The sequence below is a fragment of the Triturus cristatus genome, chromosome 6, assembly GCF_964204655.1.
Source record: "Triturus cristatus chromosome 6, aTriCri1.1, whole genome shotgun sequence".
Classification (NCBI taxonomy): domain Eukaryota; kingdom Metazoa; phylum Chordata; class Amphibia; order Caudata; family Salamandridae; genus Triturus; species Triturus cristatus.
Window position 1 is genome coordinate 1760817391 of NC_140589.1, and position 20025 is coordinate 1760837415.

The following is a 20025-nucleotide window of genomic DNA, read 5'->3' on the forward strand; positions in this document are numbered from 1 at the left end:
GGTAGTGCAACACAGAAGCATGGGGTATTTGTGTGGGGAAAAAACAGGAGAGGGTATGGAAAGATATGCACTCCCATCAAGTCCTGACAGAAAAAGGATAAAGTAGTTCCCTGAATGTAAGCAATGAAATGATGCAATTCATCCAATCAAAAGGACAGTAAAGAAGTTATGCTCCAGGTGAGGTACAAGTTCAAGAAGAGGAAGAAAAACCATTAAATAAGAAGCAAGCAAATGAAGTTGACAAGAAAACCAACAAATGATAAGCAATTGGCAGACCCAAAGCCCATTGTAAGCATTGGTAATGGCCACAATACATCTTTTAGGCCTACAAATATCACTTCTGCGGTTGCATTCATGTACCCACTTATATACATACTACATAAGCCTACAGATATTATGAAATAAAGCATTTCATTTGACTTGGATGGACAAGCTGTGCTGATGATTTTTCGTCAAAATAGCACAGAAATGTAACGGCCTATCGACCGAGATCGCCCCATGGCAAAGTATAGGGGATAGCAAAAAGGTATATAAAACTTGAAAAAAAATAGATTGTTTTTCTTCAAAATATTAATTTTAATTAATTTTCTATATTTTATCTAAATGTAGAATGCAATAAAAAGTTACATCGTTAATACCTTCATTCAAATTCGTGAATTTTGAATATATGAAATTGAAATCCATTATTTTTCTAAAGTTTAAATTGAAAAGCAATTCTCACTCAAAATAAAAACAATTATGTATTCATTGTTATTAAAAGTGATGTACAGAATTAATTGCAAGTAATTATTTGTATTTTGATCAAAAATAATGTTAAATTAAATCATACATTCAAAACAGATTATTAGAATATGCTAAAATTAAAAAAATATCAGTACTACTTTAAGATATTTTTTAGCATTAAATTAAATGTATTAATATAGTAAACCTATTTAACATTATTTCCTATGGGTTTTTATTTTAAGTCCCTACCTCCATTATTATCTATGGGAGGGTTTTGCAGTACCCGAGGTTGGCGATGTGTGGTGCTAGACTTACTCCAGCTCCAAGCTGGAGTATATTTGCTGTGGTTTGGGGTCTTTTTTGGCTGCAGTGATTTTGGAAGTTGTGATTTGTGACTAGGAATGGGCGTACTCTTTTGTGGGTGAGTGCACGTCCCTCCCTAAATTCTTCCCTAGACCGTACCTGATCCCATTACTCCTCCCTTAACCCTCTCTTTACTAGTATATATTCCCTATTTTCGAGCCACTCCACCCCGCCCCTCCCGGATTTACTATTCAAACATATACTTACGTTTGCGGAGACTCCGCAGTCATGGGCTGAGATCTCTGCACAGAAAAATATAGGATAGGGGAAGGCAGAACCTCAGCACATAGGTTTGTGAATAGCATTTCTCACTTGGGTGTCTACCCAAGCAGTGAATTCCGAACCAATAGTGGCCAGGAGGGGGAAGCTGATTTTCTAATGTAATAACCAGTTTGCAACTACATCCTCTTAAAAAATACTTGTAAAGCAGTAGATTGATTCACATAGAAATGGGCTGGATGAACATGATGGGTAAGCTTACATCTTCCCCTTTATCTAATGTAGTCTTTAAGGGTTCCCTGACATACAGTGCTTGCAATAAACTGTTATTGTTCCTTGAACAACGGCGGTACTTGACAAAATAATCGATTAATTGCCTTGAGTGCAGCAAGCCCTAGTGGACTGGCCCCACACAGAACACTTGCAACTGATTGACTATGATTATTACTATAACGTACAATGGGAGGGCTACTTTTCTAGACCGAAACTTGAGGTCACACGTACCCATTGTTTCAGTGGTGAATCCATCTAACCTGACGCTGAGGGCGAATCCATATGATGGAACGCAGTGCACCATGACAGCGCACCATGTCTGCCTGATGCTCTTTCATGGTGTGCTGCAGGCTACTCTGACCTGCAATGAGGTACTTAAGAGCCCATTGGGGTGTACACAGTGTGAGACTGCACCCATCCCTGTGGAAACCTTCATTCTACTCCAAAAGCTAGTATGAAGGATGCCTATAAACAAGCTCTGTTAGTGAGGGAAAAACCAATGCAAGCAATGTTCAACACTCCGTCCATCATTTCCTTTGGTTTTTGCTTTGTTCGCCATAAGTTGGCAGGGTATGCTCAGACGTGAGTCCCTTGCTCACTTTGCCACTGGATTCAAGCAAGCCTGGCTGAAGACGGCTGAAATGCCAGAAACCGGTCCTAGGAAGCTTGTTTCCGGTCCAGGGAAGACATGGCTTGGCAGTTCGGGCTGGACTGTTCCCATGAGACACAGGGTCAGACTGATTTGCATATGGCCATGTCTGAACTGGGGTGGCAGAGTGGGTTAAAGAACGGTGTTGGATTAAACCCAGATCAGTTGACTGGGGGTGAGTGCTTGCAATGTTCAACACCCCGTCCATCATTTCCTTTGGTTTTTGCTTTGTTCGCCATAAGTTGGCAGGGTATGCTCAGACGTGAGTCCCTTGCTCACTTTGCCACTGGATTCAAGCAAGCCTGGCTGAAGACGGCTGAAATGCCAGAAACCGGTCCTAGGAAGCTTGTTTCCGGTCCAGGGAAGACATGGCTTGGCAGTTCGGGCTGGACTGTTCCCATGAGGCACAGGGTCAGACTGATTTGCATATGGCCATGTCTGAACTGGGGTGGCAGAGTGGGCTAAAGAACGGTGATGGATTAAACCCAGATCAGTTGACTGGGGGTGGGTGCTTGCAATGTTCAACACTCCGTCCATCATTTCCTTTGGTTTTTGCTTTGTTCGCCATAAGTTGGCAGGGTATGCTCAGACGTGAGTCCCTTGCTCACTTTGCCACTGGATTCAAGCAAGCCTGGCTGAAGACGGCTGAAATGCCAGAAACCGGTCCTAGGAAGCTTGTTTCCGGTCCAGGGAAGACATGGCTTGGCAGTTCGGGCTGGACTGTTCCCATGAGGCACAGGGTCAGACTGATTTGCATATGGCCATGTCTGAACTGGGGTGGCAGAGTGGGCTAAAGAACGGTGATGGATTAAACCCAGATCAGTTGACTGGGGGTGAGTGCTTGCAATGTTCAACACTCCGTCCATCATTTCCTTTGGTTTTTGCTCTGTTAGTGAGGGAGCAGCTGCCCTTGCAAAATGTGTTTCTATGCAAGCCTGGTTAAACATGAGTAAAATGTGAGTGTGTCCTGTGGTTACAACAGCTTTGGGGGCACATGTTGCTTGGGACACTCCTTTCCGCAAAGATGGCAGACGGGTGGGCTAAATGTCGATCATCTAATGAGTAGTAGTCAGTAAACCATGCCTATCCTGCTTGTCCAGCACTCCACACCATACGTGATCAGAGCATGCAGAGCACAAAGGTGATTCCAAATATTGAATTGGCCACGCTGTCATGTTAATAAAAGAGTCCCCTTCTTATAATGTATGGTCATTGATCCAGCACTCAGGCCTTCAGTATGACAAAGCCGCCTTATAGCTACTTGCATAATACAAGTATGCATATAAGCGTGTATGTGAATGTGCATGCACACGTGTGCGCATGCATGTGTGTGTGTCTGTGTATGAGTTACCATGAGCCACGTGCCAATAGAGAGTCCTAGAGAACATCACAGAGTGTTTACATTGAGGGCACTGTCTATAAATCATTGTTCCTGATTCCCACATTGATACCTTCACAAGTGGATTCAGTATAATGTCCTTGTGTTCTTACCTCCCAACAAGCTTCTGGCATGTCTTAACTGCCAATACTGTTACTGGGGCCATTCCTCCATAACTTAACTTTATCTCTTCCACCTGTTTGCCTGTTGTAAGTAGGACCTTCATCCCACAAGTGACTATGGCAATGTCATCCTCACGGCGAGAGGCCTGCTTGAAGGCCGAGAAATATTCATTCTAAGTAAAAATATAATATATTTAAATGCAATGTGATCATTTATATTCTTGATCTGCAAACTTTGTATTCACATGCTTTTCCATAAAATAATAGATGCATAAAATATATATTTAGAACAAAAACTTTAGAAAAAGCATTAACAGCAACAATAAAAATATAAAATTAATTATAACAACAATAAAACATTATTAAAACAAAAATAGCAACAATCTTTATATCTCTCCTACTACGAGGACTGATCAAGTGATGTTCATAGGGGTCACCCATGGATCCTTACCCCATTCCTGCCCTCATTTTTTTTATGCTCTTGCGGCATAGACATCTATCTCCTAGGCCACACAAAGCCACCATCCGTGACTTTTCATGGCCTCGTAGATGTTGCCTCACCTTTTGTCAGAGAAACGTGCCCGGTCATTGCGTGGGTGTTACCACGCCACACCCATGGATTTTGACACAACCTCAGGTTTACAACATAGCGTAAATCTGGCAATGTGTCTAAACTGTGCGTCTCCCAGGGATTGCGTAACAAAGGAGAAATAACTTTACTCAGCACATATAGAAAGAGGAAAATACCTCCATTGATTGTTTTTGTGCAGGAAGGTTAAAAAGACTGATTAGAAGCACAAGAGAAAGATTGCATTCTTCTTGAATAAAAAGAAGTGCTCAAGGACTCATTGCCACATTTGAGACTGCAGACCATGTTGAGAATCTTCAGGAAAAGATTTAGTTTTGAAAGTTTGGCAAAAGTCTAAGCAGGTACACTGATACTTTATTCAAGTGAGAGTTTGGTATGTGAGATGAGAGCATTAGTCACACGCTAATTAAGGGCAATGTGTTTGTGATTATGCCTATGCAACCGGTTGTTAATTATTTACAGACCAACATCTTAACGGTCCGGCTCAGGTTCATACCTCCTTCCATCACCACACTAGGAAGAGGACAGAGTGCTCATTCACCACTGTTGGTTATGAGATCCATCCATCAGTTACAAGAAATCCTTAGTTGTATCATTTTCACCAATTTGAGAACTTATTCCAAAGACCATACTCTTATAACTCTCTGCCTTCAACAGGATCTACTCCCCAGTGTTCGCTTTCTAACCTCCTACTCCATATTTTGAGTCAGTTCACTTTGTGATTGTATCTAAAGCTGCTACAGCAAGGTATGGACAGTGAGTAGTTGCATTCTGCTTCTACGTAAGTATTCACAGGCCCTTAGAACCCCCTCAACCAATAAGTGCAAAACTTTGCATCATTTGCCTATGTAGAAGGATGACTAGGTCTGAAAAGTCTTGTGGAGATTCATCAAACTGTTGCAAAGTTACTAGCTACCAAGATTCTGAGGAATTCTTGTACCTGAGAATCCTAACTAGAACGACAGAGTGGCTACCACCACTCTGTAATGAAAACAGAGTGGCGGTCCACACTACTTAGTTATGGTTAGAAGTTGGACCTAATTACCCTAAAAAACGGATTTATTGGTTTGCTAATAACTTTTCCCATCAGCAGACTCGCTCCCAGGTGCTACATGAAGAGAAATGTTTCACCTGCCATTTCAAGACATGAGACCTGCTCCCTGTGTCCATGAAAAAATATTCAAGTATAAGGGGGCAGGGTAGGGTACCCTGTCCTTCTGGAACATGTGGGGGTCCCAGAGGACTACGAGAGTCAGTGAGTCTTTCTGGTCTTCTGAGGGAGTCCCACAGAAGTGCAGTGGACCTCGCTTGACTCTCGATGGACACTTGCAGGATTAATACCAATAATTTAAAAAGGGAGTGGACCTGAGTGACTGCGGTGATTTCTCTCAAACAGACTGTTGGCCATGTGGCCTTCAGCCATGTGCAGTGCGGAATTGGCTGCCTGCAGCCAACCCCACTCAGCTCATAGCAGAGGCCGTGCCAGGTGGAGGGGTTGGCTGCCCACGGAGGTTGGACGCAGGGCCTGGCCTACAGCCAACCCCACACTGCATACGGCCAAAGGTTGTGCACTGTGTGGTGTTGGCTTAACATTTACATTAAAAACACTAGAAATTCCCTGAAAAACTGAAGTGTTAAAGTGGAGTTATATTTAAGCATGATATTGATATCTTACTATGAATAAAAAAAACTTAGAAACTCACTGAAAAAAAACATGTTAAAGGGACATCATAGTTAGGTAAAAATGTCACTTAAAACATACCTAAAGTAACTAGAACTTGTGCCCCCACCTTACACAGTGTTGTGATCAACGATGTTTTTCAGGTTATGCTGTGATTTTATTAATGATGTCATATAATAAGTCATGAGTGGTGTAAAATGTGAGGCCATAAGCAACACATGGCGAGGGTGTGAGTTTTAGTTACTTTAGGGCACAAGTTATAGTTGAGATAACTCATCCTGGTGGATTTCAATGGTTTTGCTACTTAAAAGCCGTATATTTTAACTGACATTTTAGCAACATTTCATAATAAACAGATCAGGCCTGTAGTACTCATTTGTTTTCCACCACAACTAGCACAGTCTTGCTGTCTTGAGCATGAACTTTCTCACAATGCAAAAAGTGCAATATGAGCCCTCTTTTTTAGGTGTGTGCGATAATCGCATTATTTGTTTTTGGGTATTTACACAAAATTATGGCACAATTACATGTAGTTTACGTGTAATGGAAATCTGTGATTTTGTGCTGCATCACATCAATGTTTGGCACAAGGATGCATTTAAACAAGAGCACAGCAAACAACAGGTACTCCCTTTCTGCTGTTCCGGTGCGTTCGAAACCACATTTTGCTGCAAATTACAGTGGATTGCACCATTTGTGGTACATGTTTACCATGAAGGGTACGCAATTATGCAAAGTGGTGTAATGCCGTAATTTGGAGAATTTTGTGCATTACGCTGGTGTAATGTAAATTCTGCTCAGGCGTACTCCTTTTCGGTGGAAGCACAAAACGTCTGTTCAAGCAAGTGCTGTACTCAAGACAACCATCATGTGGGTGGAGCCAAAGACCCTTTTTCAGTAATGCTTCTTAAAGCTCTTTTTCTGTTAAATACATAAAACATCATTACAATTCCGGTCAGATGAGACCATAGCAGAAGAGGGACCGCCCGCAAAGGAGTCGGTGGTCTCCCAGCCCTCATTACAATGAGACAGCCTTCATGGCTGTCGCAAAGTGTATGTTTTCTATTGTGGCTTGTGCTGTGGGTTGCAGCACAAGGCACAATAGAAAATATACACTCTAAAAAATCCCTGCATTGTGTTGCAGGCACCATAAGGTTCATGCAACATGGGGCAGGGATGTCCTAGTCTCAATAGCAAATGGCCAGGGGGGGGAGTTGGGTCCACTAGGGGCGCCCAAAGTCACTTTCTGCCTGCCTTTTCATGGCGGGCGAACCGCCAAGAATGGGCAGACAGAAGGGGACATTGCAATCCCTACGGCGGTGCCTGAGAAGGCACCGCCCCTATTGTAGGGATTACTGACCCTCCGACGGTACGACAGGCACAAGGAGCCTGGCTGAAAGCGTTGGACTGTCCCTCCCCCTGCTGCCTCTAACCGTACGCATTGTAATGCATCGGTCGGACCGCAGCTGCAGATGGCGGTCAGACCGCATCCGATGAGCCATCGGATGCGGCCCAACCACCATCAGAATGACACCCATTGAGTCAAACCACAACGGTGTTGTAAAGCCAGACCAAATTAAGATATGCGTGGATCAATGCCCGCGTATTAATATTCAGGAATTATTCCAAAATATCCACATACAGAAGTACATGGCTTAAGAGTGAGAAAGGGAGTATGTTAGGGGGCATTATATAATATTATTGAGGATTCAGGCAGTCAAGGTAAAATAAAATCATTTTTACCAGATGTCAAGATAATATTCACTCGAATCGAACTCAGCCAAGATGGCCATATATGCAGACATTTCTCTATAAATTTACCTTATGAGGCATAAATTGTCACACACGTCACGATTTTCGCACAAATGTTCAAACATGGAAACTGTGAAACTTTGTGAAGTTTGCAAGCAAAAAAAATACACACCCCTTTTTAGGATACCTATTTCCCTATATTGTCTAAATCCTCTCATCTCTATTAAGAATAAATTATGAAGTTCGGAAGCTATGTACATCTCCTACAAGAACATTTCACCCATTACACCAATGTTTCAAAATAAGCAGTTGGCGTCACCACATAGAGATGTTTTACTTAGAAGTACACATATGTTAAACATTATCTTTATCATCACTCTCAAGTTTCAGGCTGACAAAACAATCAGCAAATACCTGAAACATGTTATCAACTAAATAATTCAAAATTGGAATTTTATTTTCCATTTTGCTATGTAATTTTTTTTGCTTCTGATACAAAAGGGATGTAGATCAAATCGCAGTGTTCTCTGTTACCTACCTTTCTTGTGTAGGGTATCTCAACAGACATCAGTATTTCATTTGGTTTCAAAACTGTTTTTCTATAACCAGGAAAGAACGTTTCATCCATCTGTAGAGTTCTTCGACCATCTTCAGATCAAAAAAGAGGCACAACATGATGAGTGTATTTTTAGAGGTGGAATCTCTCACCCCAAAACAATAAGAATGAAGAGCATCTTAGAACTCAATCTCATTTGACAAAAGTTTAAAAAGTGTGCTGCAAATGGAAACCTGCTACTGCTACCCTATTTATGGAACCTCATTTAATGTAACCAAGAAGGATGAATGGCTGAGTCGGCCCTCTGAGGATTAATATATGTGTAAACTCAATGAATCAGTTGACTTGTAAAGCGCGACTACTCACCGTAAAGGTTTCAAGGCACTGGAACAGAATAATTCAACATTTTACTTGCCCTATCTATAACCATTTCCCCATCATAAATTCTAAAATAGACTTTATTATTCCAGGAAATTAATTGGAACGTGTTGTAAATATGCTTTTCTGGCTTGAGCTGCACGGTTCTTGAAATCCATCGACCAATATGGTACAGCAGGTTATTTATTTTTTTCCGAAACTGTACATTTGTACATTCATCTATTTGATGGTTACCAGAGAAGATATTGTGATGGAATATGCAGACTCAAGTTAGGTGGAGGGTGTAGGTTAAAGAAGTAGATGTGGGGCAATGTAGAGAGTCAAGAGGGATGCAAAAAGGATGGGGAAAGAAAGTGGTCAACATACCTTCATCCTGAGCCTTAGTGGGAAATGTTGAGGTCTTGCACGGGTGTTTCCCTTTACACAAAACCAGAGCAGAGGCAGAGTTACCTCAAGCACAGTGAATATCACCAAAGGATGCTCAGAATGATCAGATGTTGATAACATGGACAGGAAATGGGGTTGGGTGAGGCTATGTTTTGGCTGGTGCAACAGGAATAATAGTTCTCCGGACTTTACTACTTGACTAAATTGTGCACTCTAAGGGTGGGTGTGTGGGGCAACACTATCTCAGTATGTCTCAAGCCCCATATTCACAAAGGGAGGCATATATGGTCTCAACTGCTACTGTCAGATCAAGGAAATGCTGTAAATTCCTTCAATATACTGGAGTTAAGTCTGTAAACTGGATCTGCCTCCTTTAGTGATTGTGTGTTTCAGTGTCTTCTCGTTGACATGTCCTTGTTATCATACCTTTAAAGCAGACACACTTCCAGGGTCTTCTGTCATTTTCTGTGTGGCTCAAATTTTAGGGACCGGCTAGGATTTTCCAGCCCATGGGCTACTCATGAAGCCCGGTGCTACCTTGCCCATGTAGTACAATGAATACATCAGTGCAACTGGCTCAGCATCTCACTCATACTCCCTGTGCAGCAAAAATGAGTTCTATCTCTCAGAACATGTGCCCTGTATTGCTTAATATCTTTTAGAACAACCATGCTACTCCTTACTGAAAACATATGTCACTTCTCTGTGCTAGACAAACGCCGCTCTTTATAGTTTGGTTATTATGAATGTTGCGATAAACAGGTGTATCCCCGGCTTACCTATTGACATCACGGTTAACTTGGATCCGCTTGCCATAAACACAGGGTTAAGGTCAGATATCGGACTGGCAGTCATTATATTTCCCCCAACAGCCTTTAAAAAATAAATAAAAGTATTACAATCTATGCTGTCAAAAAAGCAGAGCATTACAAATAAATATCTATGCCAACTAACAAAATATATTACAGATTAGCAAAAGGTCATGTTGTCGTGGTCAGCGATGGTGGGCAAGTTCAACTGCATTCACGGGGCAAAGTTATTGACTTTGTCATTGGGGCTGTTGTGAGGTGACCCACGGGGACATCAGGGCTAGGCCATCTAGACACTTTGATCATTTACCTTGAATCTGAACCTTGAGCGGTCCCGCCTCCTTTATTATATCTACTCAGCGTGTGACCTGACAGCTGCACGTAGTTGCCCACTATATTTCTTCTTACATTAGAAAGTGTGAATAACCTTTTCCGATCTTGCCTAAAGATGGCTTGCCAGCCTCATGTTTTTCAAAACAATCATTCAAAAATGCATGCATACAAAGGGGCTACAAACTAACACTCTTTTGCCATTGGTCTTATCACATGTCACTCAAATTGTACTCCCTCCCACCTCAGCAGAAAGTGTAGATTAACAGACCATCCCACTCCAGCCATTGGATGCTTTCACTTTATATACAACACTGCAACATAGTCCCCCAAAGGCAGAACTTGTAAGACGCTTGCACTTTCCAATGACTGGTAATCCTTATTTACAGTAGGGTTTCATCGACTATTTTCCTAACTCTCAGGAAACTTATTGTAAATTGCAATGTTGATTCCTCATTATTTAACCAGGTAGGTTTGGTACATGTATTTATCCTTCAGAAAATGAGCACAAGTCATTAGAGTAGCTAGAATATATGTGCAGATTTGTAGGTTGAGGCCACACCCCTCAGCTTGGTGCAGGTCTTTTGAAGCAGTTGCATCTGAACATAAAGTCATGTAGCTCAGTGATCTTTCATTTTCTGCTCCTCTGATCAAAGTAACCAATCTCAAGGCTTGATAGATATTCCAATTCGCTGCTAAATGCAGAGATCTGTATTAACACATCAGCATCACATGGCCACTGTTTGTTATTTAACCCTGGCTGCTCACTTGGACGATTATGTGTATAGTTTGTATAGTTTATATGCATATCTCAATTGGTAATCAGTGCTTTTGCCAGAGGCAGAATCCTTACATGCAACAGAGCATTTACACTAAGGTCCAATATGATTTTTACATTTCATTTTGCAGACATTGCTACTTTGGTGATTGTTTTACCATGATCCCCGGGCTGAGGACACTACGTTGGTATTTCATACCACACATTGCACTAACATTGTTGAAGAGTCACCAGATGTATATTTGCTAAGTCCCAAACATCCATTAATGGGGTCATCACACATTACATCTACATTGTTGGGCAGCCACGATAATCAAAGGTCACGTCTTAATAACCAACAAGTGGTCAGAATAGTACGTTTTAAAGTTTGAACTTAAAAACCTCTTTTTGGGGTCCCTGGCTATGTTCAGAGAGATGTCATTCCAGAGACATGGCCTGGTGGCAGAGAATCGCCTTTCTCTTCTGCTTTTGCACTTGGTTCTGGAGGTGGGATGTTTGATTCTTTGGCACTGTCAGGTGAATGAAAACCCTGGCATAGGCTGTTTCAACAGGGATTGAACAATTGGTGCTCAGGCAGTTAAAGGACAGGAATCATTTCAACAGAGGTTCTGACTTTAAAATTGATTCTTTGAGAATCTTCATCAATTTTGATCTATGTATTGTAGAGGGAAAATACCCATTTTTTGTCAGCTGTGGTTTTATGGACAGGACAAGAAAACTACATCTAAAAAAACAAAAACACACCTTCAACCTCTTTCTCTGCTGAGTTTTCCTGCACACTAAATAAGCCACACATTGCATTGGCGCCAAGACTTTATGAGTAAAGTATGATTCTCGGTCAACAGTTCAATCTTCATTCTCTCCTCGATTACATGTTAAGTGGCATAAAGGTCGAACAACCATTTGTAGCAATCACTTAACTTAACCTTCAACAAGTTGATGATTGATAGTTGAGTACAAACTACAGTTATAAAACAGAGAATTGGCAAGGTCCACCTTATTTCTGATAAATGATGTAAGTTAAAAGAAGAGGTCACTGCACTTAACAACAACCAAAGCAGATTAAAAACTGCAAGTGTCATATAAACCCCTTTCTCTGTAGGCCAAATGTACTAAGGCATTTGTGGTCACAAACCCTGCCTATGGAAAAATCACCTGCGTTGCCAACCTGAAATGGTTTTTACTAAATAATAAACCTCTTTTTCACTTTGGAAAAGCCTTTCTAAATTGCAAAAGGAATTTAGCAAATCAGTCTAAATTGCAATTCGGGGGAGCAGTGAAAGGGGCGTCCCCTCATATTCGCGATACACAATGACATGTATCAATGGTTTGTGTCCTCACTTGTGGTCCCAAACCGCTGAACAGTTATCACACCACTGTGAATTGTTTTGGATGGGTTCGGGCCTCATGTGACTACAGCCTGCTTTCTCAGAATAGTTCCCTGGAAGGTAAGTTGTTTAGAGCAGCACCTGCTCCTTTGAGGATCACAGGCTGCTTTAAAAAAGAAATCCGGTTTGGGAATGTAAACTCAGGATTAGTAGGGTGCTGTTACTTGCAGGTCACTGGAGCAGTGTAATTTTAGCTCCATCCTTCTACGTTTAGCGGGCCGCATATGTTTAAATTTGGCCCTGTGTACCCGTGTGATGAAAATTTACTAATAAAATATGGTGCACTCAATCATTTATTGTGTCTTTAATATATGTGTGAATGCTTACGTTTTCCTTTTCAGGAATGTCTTCATAGGTTTAGATTGTAAGATGGTGTGCTAAAATGCATTTAATGCAATGCATTTGCCAGGGATTAGTGAAATGAATTACTTAATTTTTGTTCAATAATACATGTACCAATTACAGTGCACCATATGAAAGCACAGTATGAGACTGTTTGATTCTATATTAAAATGTAATTAATTGGGATTATATGTAGGATGTAGAATTAAGATGCATCTAAATAAGAAATGTTAAGTTAGCAGAATAAGTGGGCCTTAAGGTGACAGTCGTGACCTTTAATACTAACTAATGAAAGTTGTTTTTCTGCACATTTCCTTCTTAACAGGTGCAAACCAAAGGCATTTATTAGTTACTGAAAGGCACATTGTATGTATGAGATAGTAAGGTGAAGACAAACTGGCAAGGTCAAGAATTTTAATGAAGGACAAAGGGAGTGTACTGTTATCAGTTGGTGCTATCGGACGAAGGGTGTGACCCGAGGACACCTTGGAAGTGGAGACTGGAAGATGGGAGCAACTTTTTTCTGGAAATGAGAGATATGGAGAAGCTAATGAGGTCATATCATTCTTGAATGTTCTTTGTGCATTTTAATTAGTGAACCCATCTTGGGTTTAGTTAAAGTCCCTTCAGACTTGGAGAGGTATAGACCTCTTCTGACTTATTTGATTGTGTGATTTCATGCTGCACATGATTCCTTAGCTGAGAACTTCTACAAAGGTTCTGATGCTGACACCTTTCTTACTTCCTTGATTCTATAGGGCTTCCCCTATCCTCAGGTTAGTATAAAATGTGTTAGATGCCGCAAGCTTCCCCATGTATGTGGACAAGGGCCGAACATCTTCATCTAGTCACCAAGTACTTTCCCCCAATTTTTGTATCACTGCTACGGGGATTCTTACTTGTTTTTTGATGTTGAGGATCAACATTGTAAGACGTTTTAGTCTACCTTTAATGATTTTGTATTTCCATAGCATGTTCTTGAAACTGATTTATACCAGTTTGGCTTGGAGCTTTTAATGAATCTTTTAACTTCAAGTTACTGACTCCGACTTTCATTGAGTGCTCATAATGGTCACACCGTATTTGAAGATATGAACTGTTGTTAACCCCTTTTCCTCTCAGGCTACTACAAAGGTCCATTGACCAGAACCAAATTAGAGGAAATGACACAGAGCGTTCTCACCACCATCCCTGCTTTTGTAATCAATCACAACTAGAGATCTGCAGCTTAGTATCCATTAGACAGTTCGATCTGTGACCCCTGCTAAAGCAAATTTTGTGTTGTGACCTATTAGTATATATATATATATATATATATAGATATATATATATATATATATATATATATATATATATATATATATATATATATTGCAAGACGAAGGTGTAGGTTCACCGCGCTACTCCAGACCGAAAGGGCATGTCGAGGACCAGCAACCCACTTGCTGGTAAACATAAGGAAAGGGCTCGATTCTCTATTGGAAAGGAAAGCCCGACACAGCTCCAGGGTTTCACAGGTGACTTTATTTATAATTCTGCGTGATGCCGGTAGTCCATGAAACGCTTAGGCAGACGCGTTTCAGTCCCAATCGACTTTCTTCAGTGCCGGTTCCATGGGCTCCTCATTCTCGCTGGAGGTCACGCACAGAGTGAAGATTGCAGTGGCCTCTTCCATTTAGGATGTAATTCGCCCCTCCTCCACTTCGGGAAATACTGACGTCACACGCTCACCCTGCTGAGCATAGGTTTGCTGGTAGTTGCAGTCCTAACGGAAGTCCTTTAAGTAAAGGGGGCAACCAAACACCAAATAGTGTCCTGATAAAGCGGTAAGGATTTTAACACCAGCTCAAGTGCCCAGGACGATGAAAAAGTTCACCTGCAGAATCCCTTTATCAGGCAACACGCGTAGCCTCCTTTCTCCCCTGTGCAGACAGGTAAGTCCATAATGGAGATAAGAACTGCTGGGGGGGTAGCGCATTATGTATACTGCAAGACGAAGGTGTAGGTTCACCGCGCTACACCAGACCGAAAGGGCGTGTCGAGGACCAGCAACCCACTTGCTGGTAAACATAAGGAAAGGGCTCGATTCTCTCTTGGAAAGGAAAGCCCGGCACAGCTCCAGGGTTTCACAGGTGACTTTATTTATAATTCTGCGTGATGCCGGTAGTCCATGAAACGCTTAGGCAGACACGTTTCAGTCCCAATCGACTTTCTTCAGTGCCGGTTCCATGGGCTCCTCATTCTCGCTGGAGGTCACGCACAGAGTGAAGATGGCAGTGGCCTCTACCATTTAGGATGTAATTCGCCCCTCCTCCACTTCGGGAAATACTGACGTCACACGCTCACCCTGCTGAGCATAGGTTTGCTGGTAGTTGCAGTCCTAACGGAAGTCCTTTAAGTAAAGGGGGCAACCAAACACCAATTAGTGTCCCGATAAAGCGGCAAGGATTTTAACACCAGCTCAAGTGCCCAGGAGGATGAAAAAGTTCACCTGCAGAATCCCTTTATCAGGCAAGACACGTAGCCTCCTTTCTCCCCTGTGCAGACAGGTAAGTCCATAATGGAGATAAAAACTGCTGGGGGGGTAGCGCGTTATGTATACTGCAAGACGAAGTTGTAGGTTCACCGCGCTACTCCAGACCGAAAGGGCGTGTCGAGGACCAGGAACCCACTTGCTGGTAAACATAAGGAAAGGGCTCGATTCTCTCTTGGAAAGGAAAGCCCGATACAGCTCCAGGGTTTCACAGGTGACTTTATTTATAATTCGGCGTGATGCCGGTAGTCCATGAAACGCTTAGGCAGACGCGTTTCAGTCCCAATCGACTTTCTTCAGTGCCGGTTCCATGGGCTCCTCATTCTCGCTGGAGGTCACGCACAGAGTGAAGATTGCAGTGGCCTCTCCCATTTAGGATGTAATTCGCCCCTCCTCCACTTCGGGGAATACTGACGTCATACGCTCACCCTGCTGAGCATAGGTTTGCTGGTAGTTGTATATATACATGGCTAAATTACGGGCCGGTTGCAAAAAGCGCCAGTGCACAATTTGCATTCACTGTTTGCGACCTGCTTCCTAGTACAGCTGGCCCAAAGTCCTCTCTGAAGGAGTTCTGGGTGTTAATTCTTTGAAGTATCCAAAACGAGAAGTATCATAATGTTGTTTAAGAGTATAGAGTCCTGATGAAAGTCGGTAAAGGGCTAAAGAAGAGACAATTCATTTTGTTTGGTCTCAAGATGAAACTAGCCATGGCTAAATAAGCTAAGGAGGTTTTTTTATTTTTGTATTTTAAGGCCAACTGCACTGCAGCTAAATGTCTAATGTAAAATATCTAAACTGTCTTGTGCCTTCAAGATCAACCACAATGCCCAAAATATCTCCTTTGAAAGCCTCAGCAAGTACAAAGAATAAACTAGAAGTTACAGAACTAAAGACATGAATACTTTGCAAACTGACACCATCTGCTAAAATCCTTGACTTTTGGATTGTTACTGTTAATTACTTTGTCCTGTATATCATTAGAACAGAGTTCTTCACACTTCAAGGCCGTACCACCTAAAGCGAGCACTGGGGGGTGTATCATGATACGCGCCACTGCCTCAGGGCAGAGCCCAGCGCCTGTTTTTATGCACTTGCAGAAGGTAAAGTCAATTCAGTTAATCCAATGTTTCCTATTGTGCTCCTTCAATGAGATAGATCTATCTTGTTTGGGGTTCAGTTCTGTCTATGTCAACTCTTGCGGCTGAGCTGAGCTATGCCAATGACCCAGCCCCTCTGACCCCTCTTCTGACCTATGATAGAACACCACCTGCTTTTTAAAACCATGGGCCACCAACAGGGTTAACTGCTACCCAAAAACATTGGTAATAAATCGGATTTTCTGGATCTTAACAGATACAATTTGTGCTGTGGTGGGGGATGTTGGGAACCAGAGAACCACATTGCAGCTCTTGAGTCTTGAGGAAGCAGTAGTGAGTCCTGCACCATTGTTATTGGCTGCCTGACTCCTCCCATGCTAAGCTAATGCTTCCTCATGAAGGGAGCACCGCTATGCCTCCCTTTATTTTCCCAAAGCCTGCTTGCATGACCTGCGGGCTGTGGTGAGATGGTGTTGGGGAATTGTAGGGCCACTTCCCACCTTGAGAGTGGCCAGGAGTGAACCCTGCACCACTGTCATGGGCTGTCTCCTACTGTGAAAGGAGCCCCTTAGAGCCTTATTTTGCTTTCCCACTGACCCTTTCTTAGACAAAGAGGCCTTGCTGGATCACTGATCTGGCATCATGGTAGCCCACTCACAATTTTCTGGTACCATCTTTTCGTTAGGCTATTAGGTCCTACTGTGTAAGGTAACCCCAGTGGGCAGGGTACGACCTCCCCAAAAGGAGGCAGTAGATCCAATGAAGTGCACATTCAGGGGCCGATTCCAATCCTGGAAAAAGGCTGTACAAATCGTTGTATGGAGCGTTTTTCCCGTACAACTCGTACCCGGTACACCTTTCTTACAACCTAGGAAGTACGATTCATACAGAAAGCCTCTTTTCATTCAAATCGTACAAAATACCATACAGGTAAAATAAACCAACGATTCTGATCCGGAACAGCTTGCACGCGACGTCTGTATGTATTTAAGCAGCGGTTTCCAGCCCAGCAAGTACGATTCGTCCCTACGGCACTCCGTACGGCTCTTTTCTTACGGGAGCCAAAAACAACTGTAAAAGCAGAGTCCCCAGGGGTACGAGTCGTACAAGCATACACCCCGTGCGTTGTGTATGTACGGTGCGTACCCCAACATCGCGTATATACTGTGCGTACCCCCAACATCGCGTATGTACTGTGCGTACCCCCAACATCGCACCGTACATACGCGATGTTGGGGTATGCGATGTTGGGGTACGCAATGTTGGGGTACACAATGTTGGGGGTATGCACAGTTCATACGCGATGTTGGGGGTACGCACAGTACATACGCGATGTTGGGGTACGCACCGTACATACACAACGCACGGGGGTGTATGTCTGTACGACTCGTACCCCTGTACGACTCGCACCCCGGGAACAACTTTTCCTGGGATACGAGTCGTACAAAGTTCGCTTCGTAGCGGGTAATGGCATTCCCCGTGTACGGGACGTTTTCCGTACAAATCGTAGCTCGGAAAGCCGGTCTGGATCGTACTAGTACGGTTGGACTGCATTTTTACAATTTGTACGGAAAAGTGTCCGGGTCTGTCTGGTACAACTTTTCCCGATCCGATTTGTAATGATTGGGCCGATCCGTACAACTCGGATCGGGAAAAGTTGTATTTTTCCTGTACGAATTGTACTTCACGGGTTGGACGGGACTTGTACGATTTGTATGGAAAAATTTACCGATACGAGTCGGACAGGAAAAAAAAATACAGGATCGGAATCGGCCCCCTAGGTGTGAGAGAAATGATCACATATTTAGAAATCAACATATTTTACCTAATTAGAAAAGCAATTTAGAACATGTTCAAAATACAAATGAAATGCACGTTTTAGAAATAACTCACAAAATATGTGAATACCTTTTAGTAGAACAAAAAAATATAATAGCATGTTGCACCAAGCAACTATACTTTAGCCTGTGCAGCGACTACGCCCAAGGCTTTCTTACTGACCTTTGCTCATTGTAAAATATTAGGTGCAATCGCCTAAAATTGATATCATCCTAGAAATGGGCTGACTTTGAGATTATGTTCATTTAGTTCCTCTCACCTCATGTTAGATCATTTCCACTAAAAATATTAGACTTATTGAAACTGCAAAGAACAGATGGTGATGTAGACTTATAATTGTTGCTTCAAATTAACTTGATATATGTTTTCATATTTGCTGACTAGTTTTTGTTTCTGCGCTGAAACTCATAGTGCATCTTTAGCTTAAGTAAGAGGGTTTTCATGGGAACCTTCCCTCACTTAACAATGTGCTAGAAAACTGTATAAATCCAGATGACGCGAGTATAGACTGTGGGAATAGGAAGAAGATGCATCATATGACTGACAACACCACCTTACAAGCTCTTCTAATTGGCCATCGGGTGAAGGCGTCTTCGAAGAATTCACACATGTATTAAAAGCTTATAATAACGACTGTTCATAGCTAGTTAGACCACCACGGCTCTACTTTCCCTTTACCTGTCCGGTATCTTGCTGCTGGATTTCTCCTCTGCTTCATGGGGAGTTGATTTCTATAGATCTCTTGAGGTGATTCCTTTATTAATTTGTGATCGATGCTACTGCATAGATCGCTAGTCTAAAACAGTTGCTACTGCAATTGTAGGAAACTCGGCTGAGTTTTCCAGAACTACTCTGCATGAGAAGATTGTCCATTATTTACCACTCTTTTGAAATGGAACTATTTGTGGGTTTTTATTTAGAATAGGTCCCTTAGTTAGTTTATTGGGTTTCTTTATGGAACAGATATCTTGATAATTGATTCCTAATCTCATCTCTATTTCTGTAAATTACCAAACTGAATAAAGATATTTTAGATTCTAAACCTACAGATAAGCTAAAGCCTTTATTACTAAACTTAACCTCTTGTCATTGACTCGTAAATTATAAATGTCCATGATTTTTTGATGACTTTATTTCTTAGGGAGCACTAATCCTGAGCATGGTGGAAAAGGTTCATCCACCTCTCTAGAGCCTGGAGGATTCCCATGGTGCCATTTGTAATTGGGTGTATGTAAAGGTCTGAACCATCGAGGAGAGTCCTTTTGGGCTCCGGCAAGTGCAATGCGATATTTCTGCTGAGTCCCCACACAGAGGTGACTTGAGGTCACTTCTGCTAAATATAAGCTAATCATTACCCTTTATATGTGCAGTAAATTCAAAGGCTGCCTGCTTGCTGGCTTTTTTATCACTTGCAGGTCGTTAGCAAGTGCAATTCTTGACATTGTGTCATCTTGGGCAGGGCTGGCTCTAGGGCGGTGCGACCGATGCGACCGCACCAGGTGCTGACTCTTCAAGGGGGCGCCGTCTTTGGAAGTATTTTATAGCTTTAAAAGCACCTGCTGCTACATTGCTAGCCTCCAAATTCTCATACCCCAATAAAAATGTCAAGATAACTACAGTGATTAATGCTCATCCTGGAGAGAGAAGGAGTTCTGTCTAGTGGAAGTTTTAACTCATTGTATGGTAGCACAGAGGGTTTATTGTTATTGTTAATTGTTATTGTTAATTTAATCTTGTACTATATACCGGCAGGTCTCATAGCGCTCAGACAGAGGAAGAAACAAAACAACGAAACAAGCTGGGTCCCTAGATACCGAAAGATTTCACAACCATATC

General features: G+C 42.2%; 1 protein-coding gene across 2 annotated transcripts in view; it reads right to left on the reverse strand.

Annotated features, from left to right (window-relative positions):
• LOC146821941 (xanthine dehydrogenase/oxidase-like) overlaps nucleotides 1-20025 on the reverse strand; it is a 452547-nt gene that overhangs the window by 189189 nt on the left and 243333 nt on the right. For both annotated transcript variants that reach the window (XM_085613026.1, XM_085613027.1), the window contains exons 12-14: nucleotides 9850-9943; nucleotides 8288-8397; nucleotides 3719-3900 (exon numbers count right to left, since the gene is read on the reverse strand). In XM_085613026.1, coding sequence (XP_085469152.1) covers nucleotides 3719-3900; nucleotides 8288-8397; nucleotides 9850-9943 — 386 coding nt within the window. The remainder of the gene's footprint in view (nucleotides 1-3718; nucleotides 3901-8287; nucleotides 8398-9849; nucleotides 9944-20025) is intronic.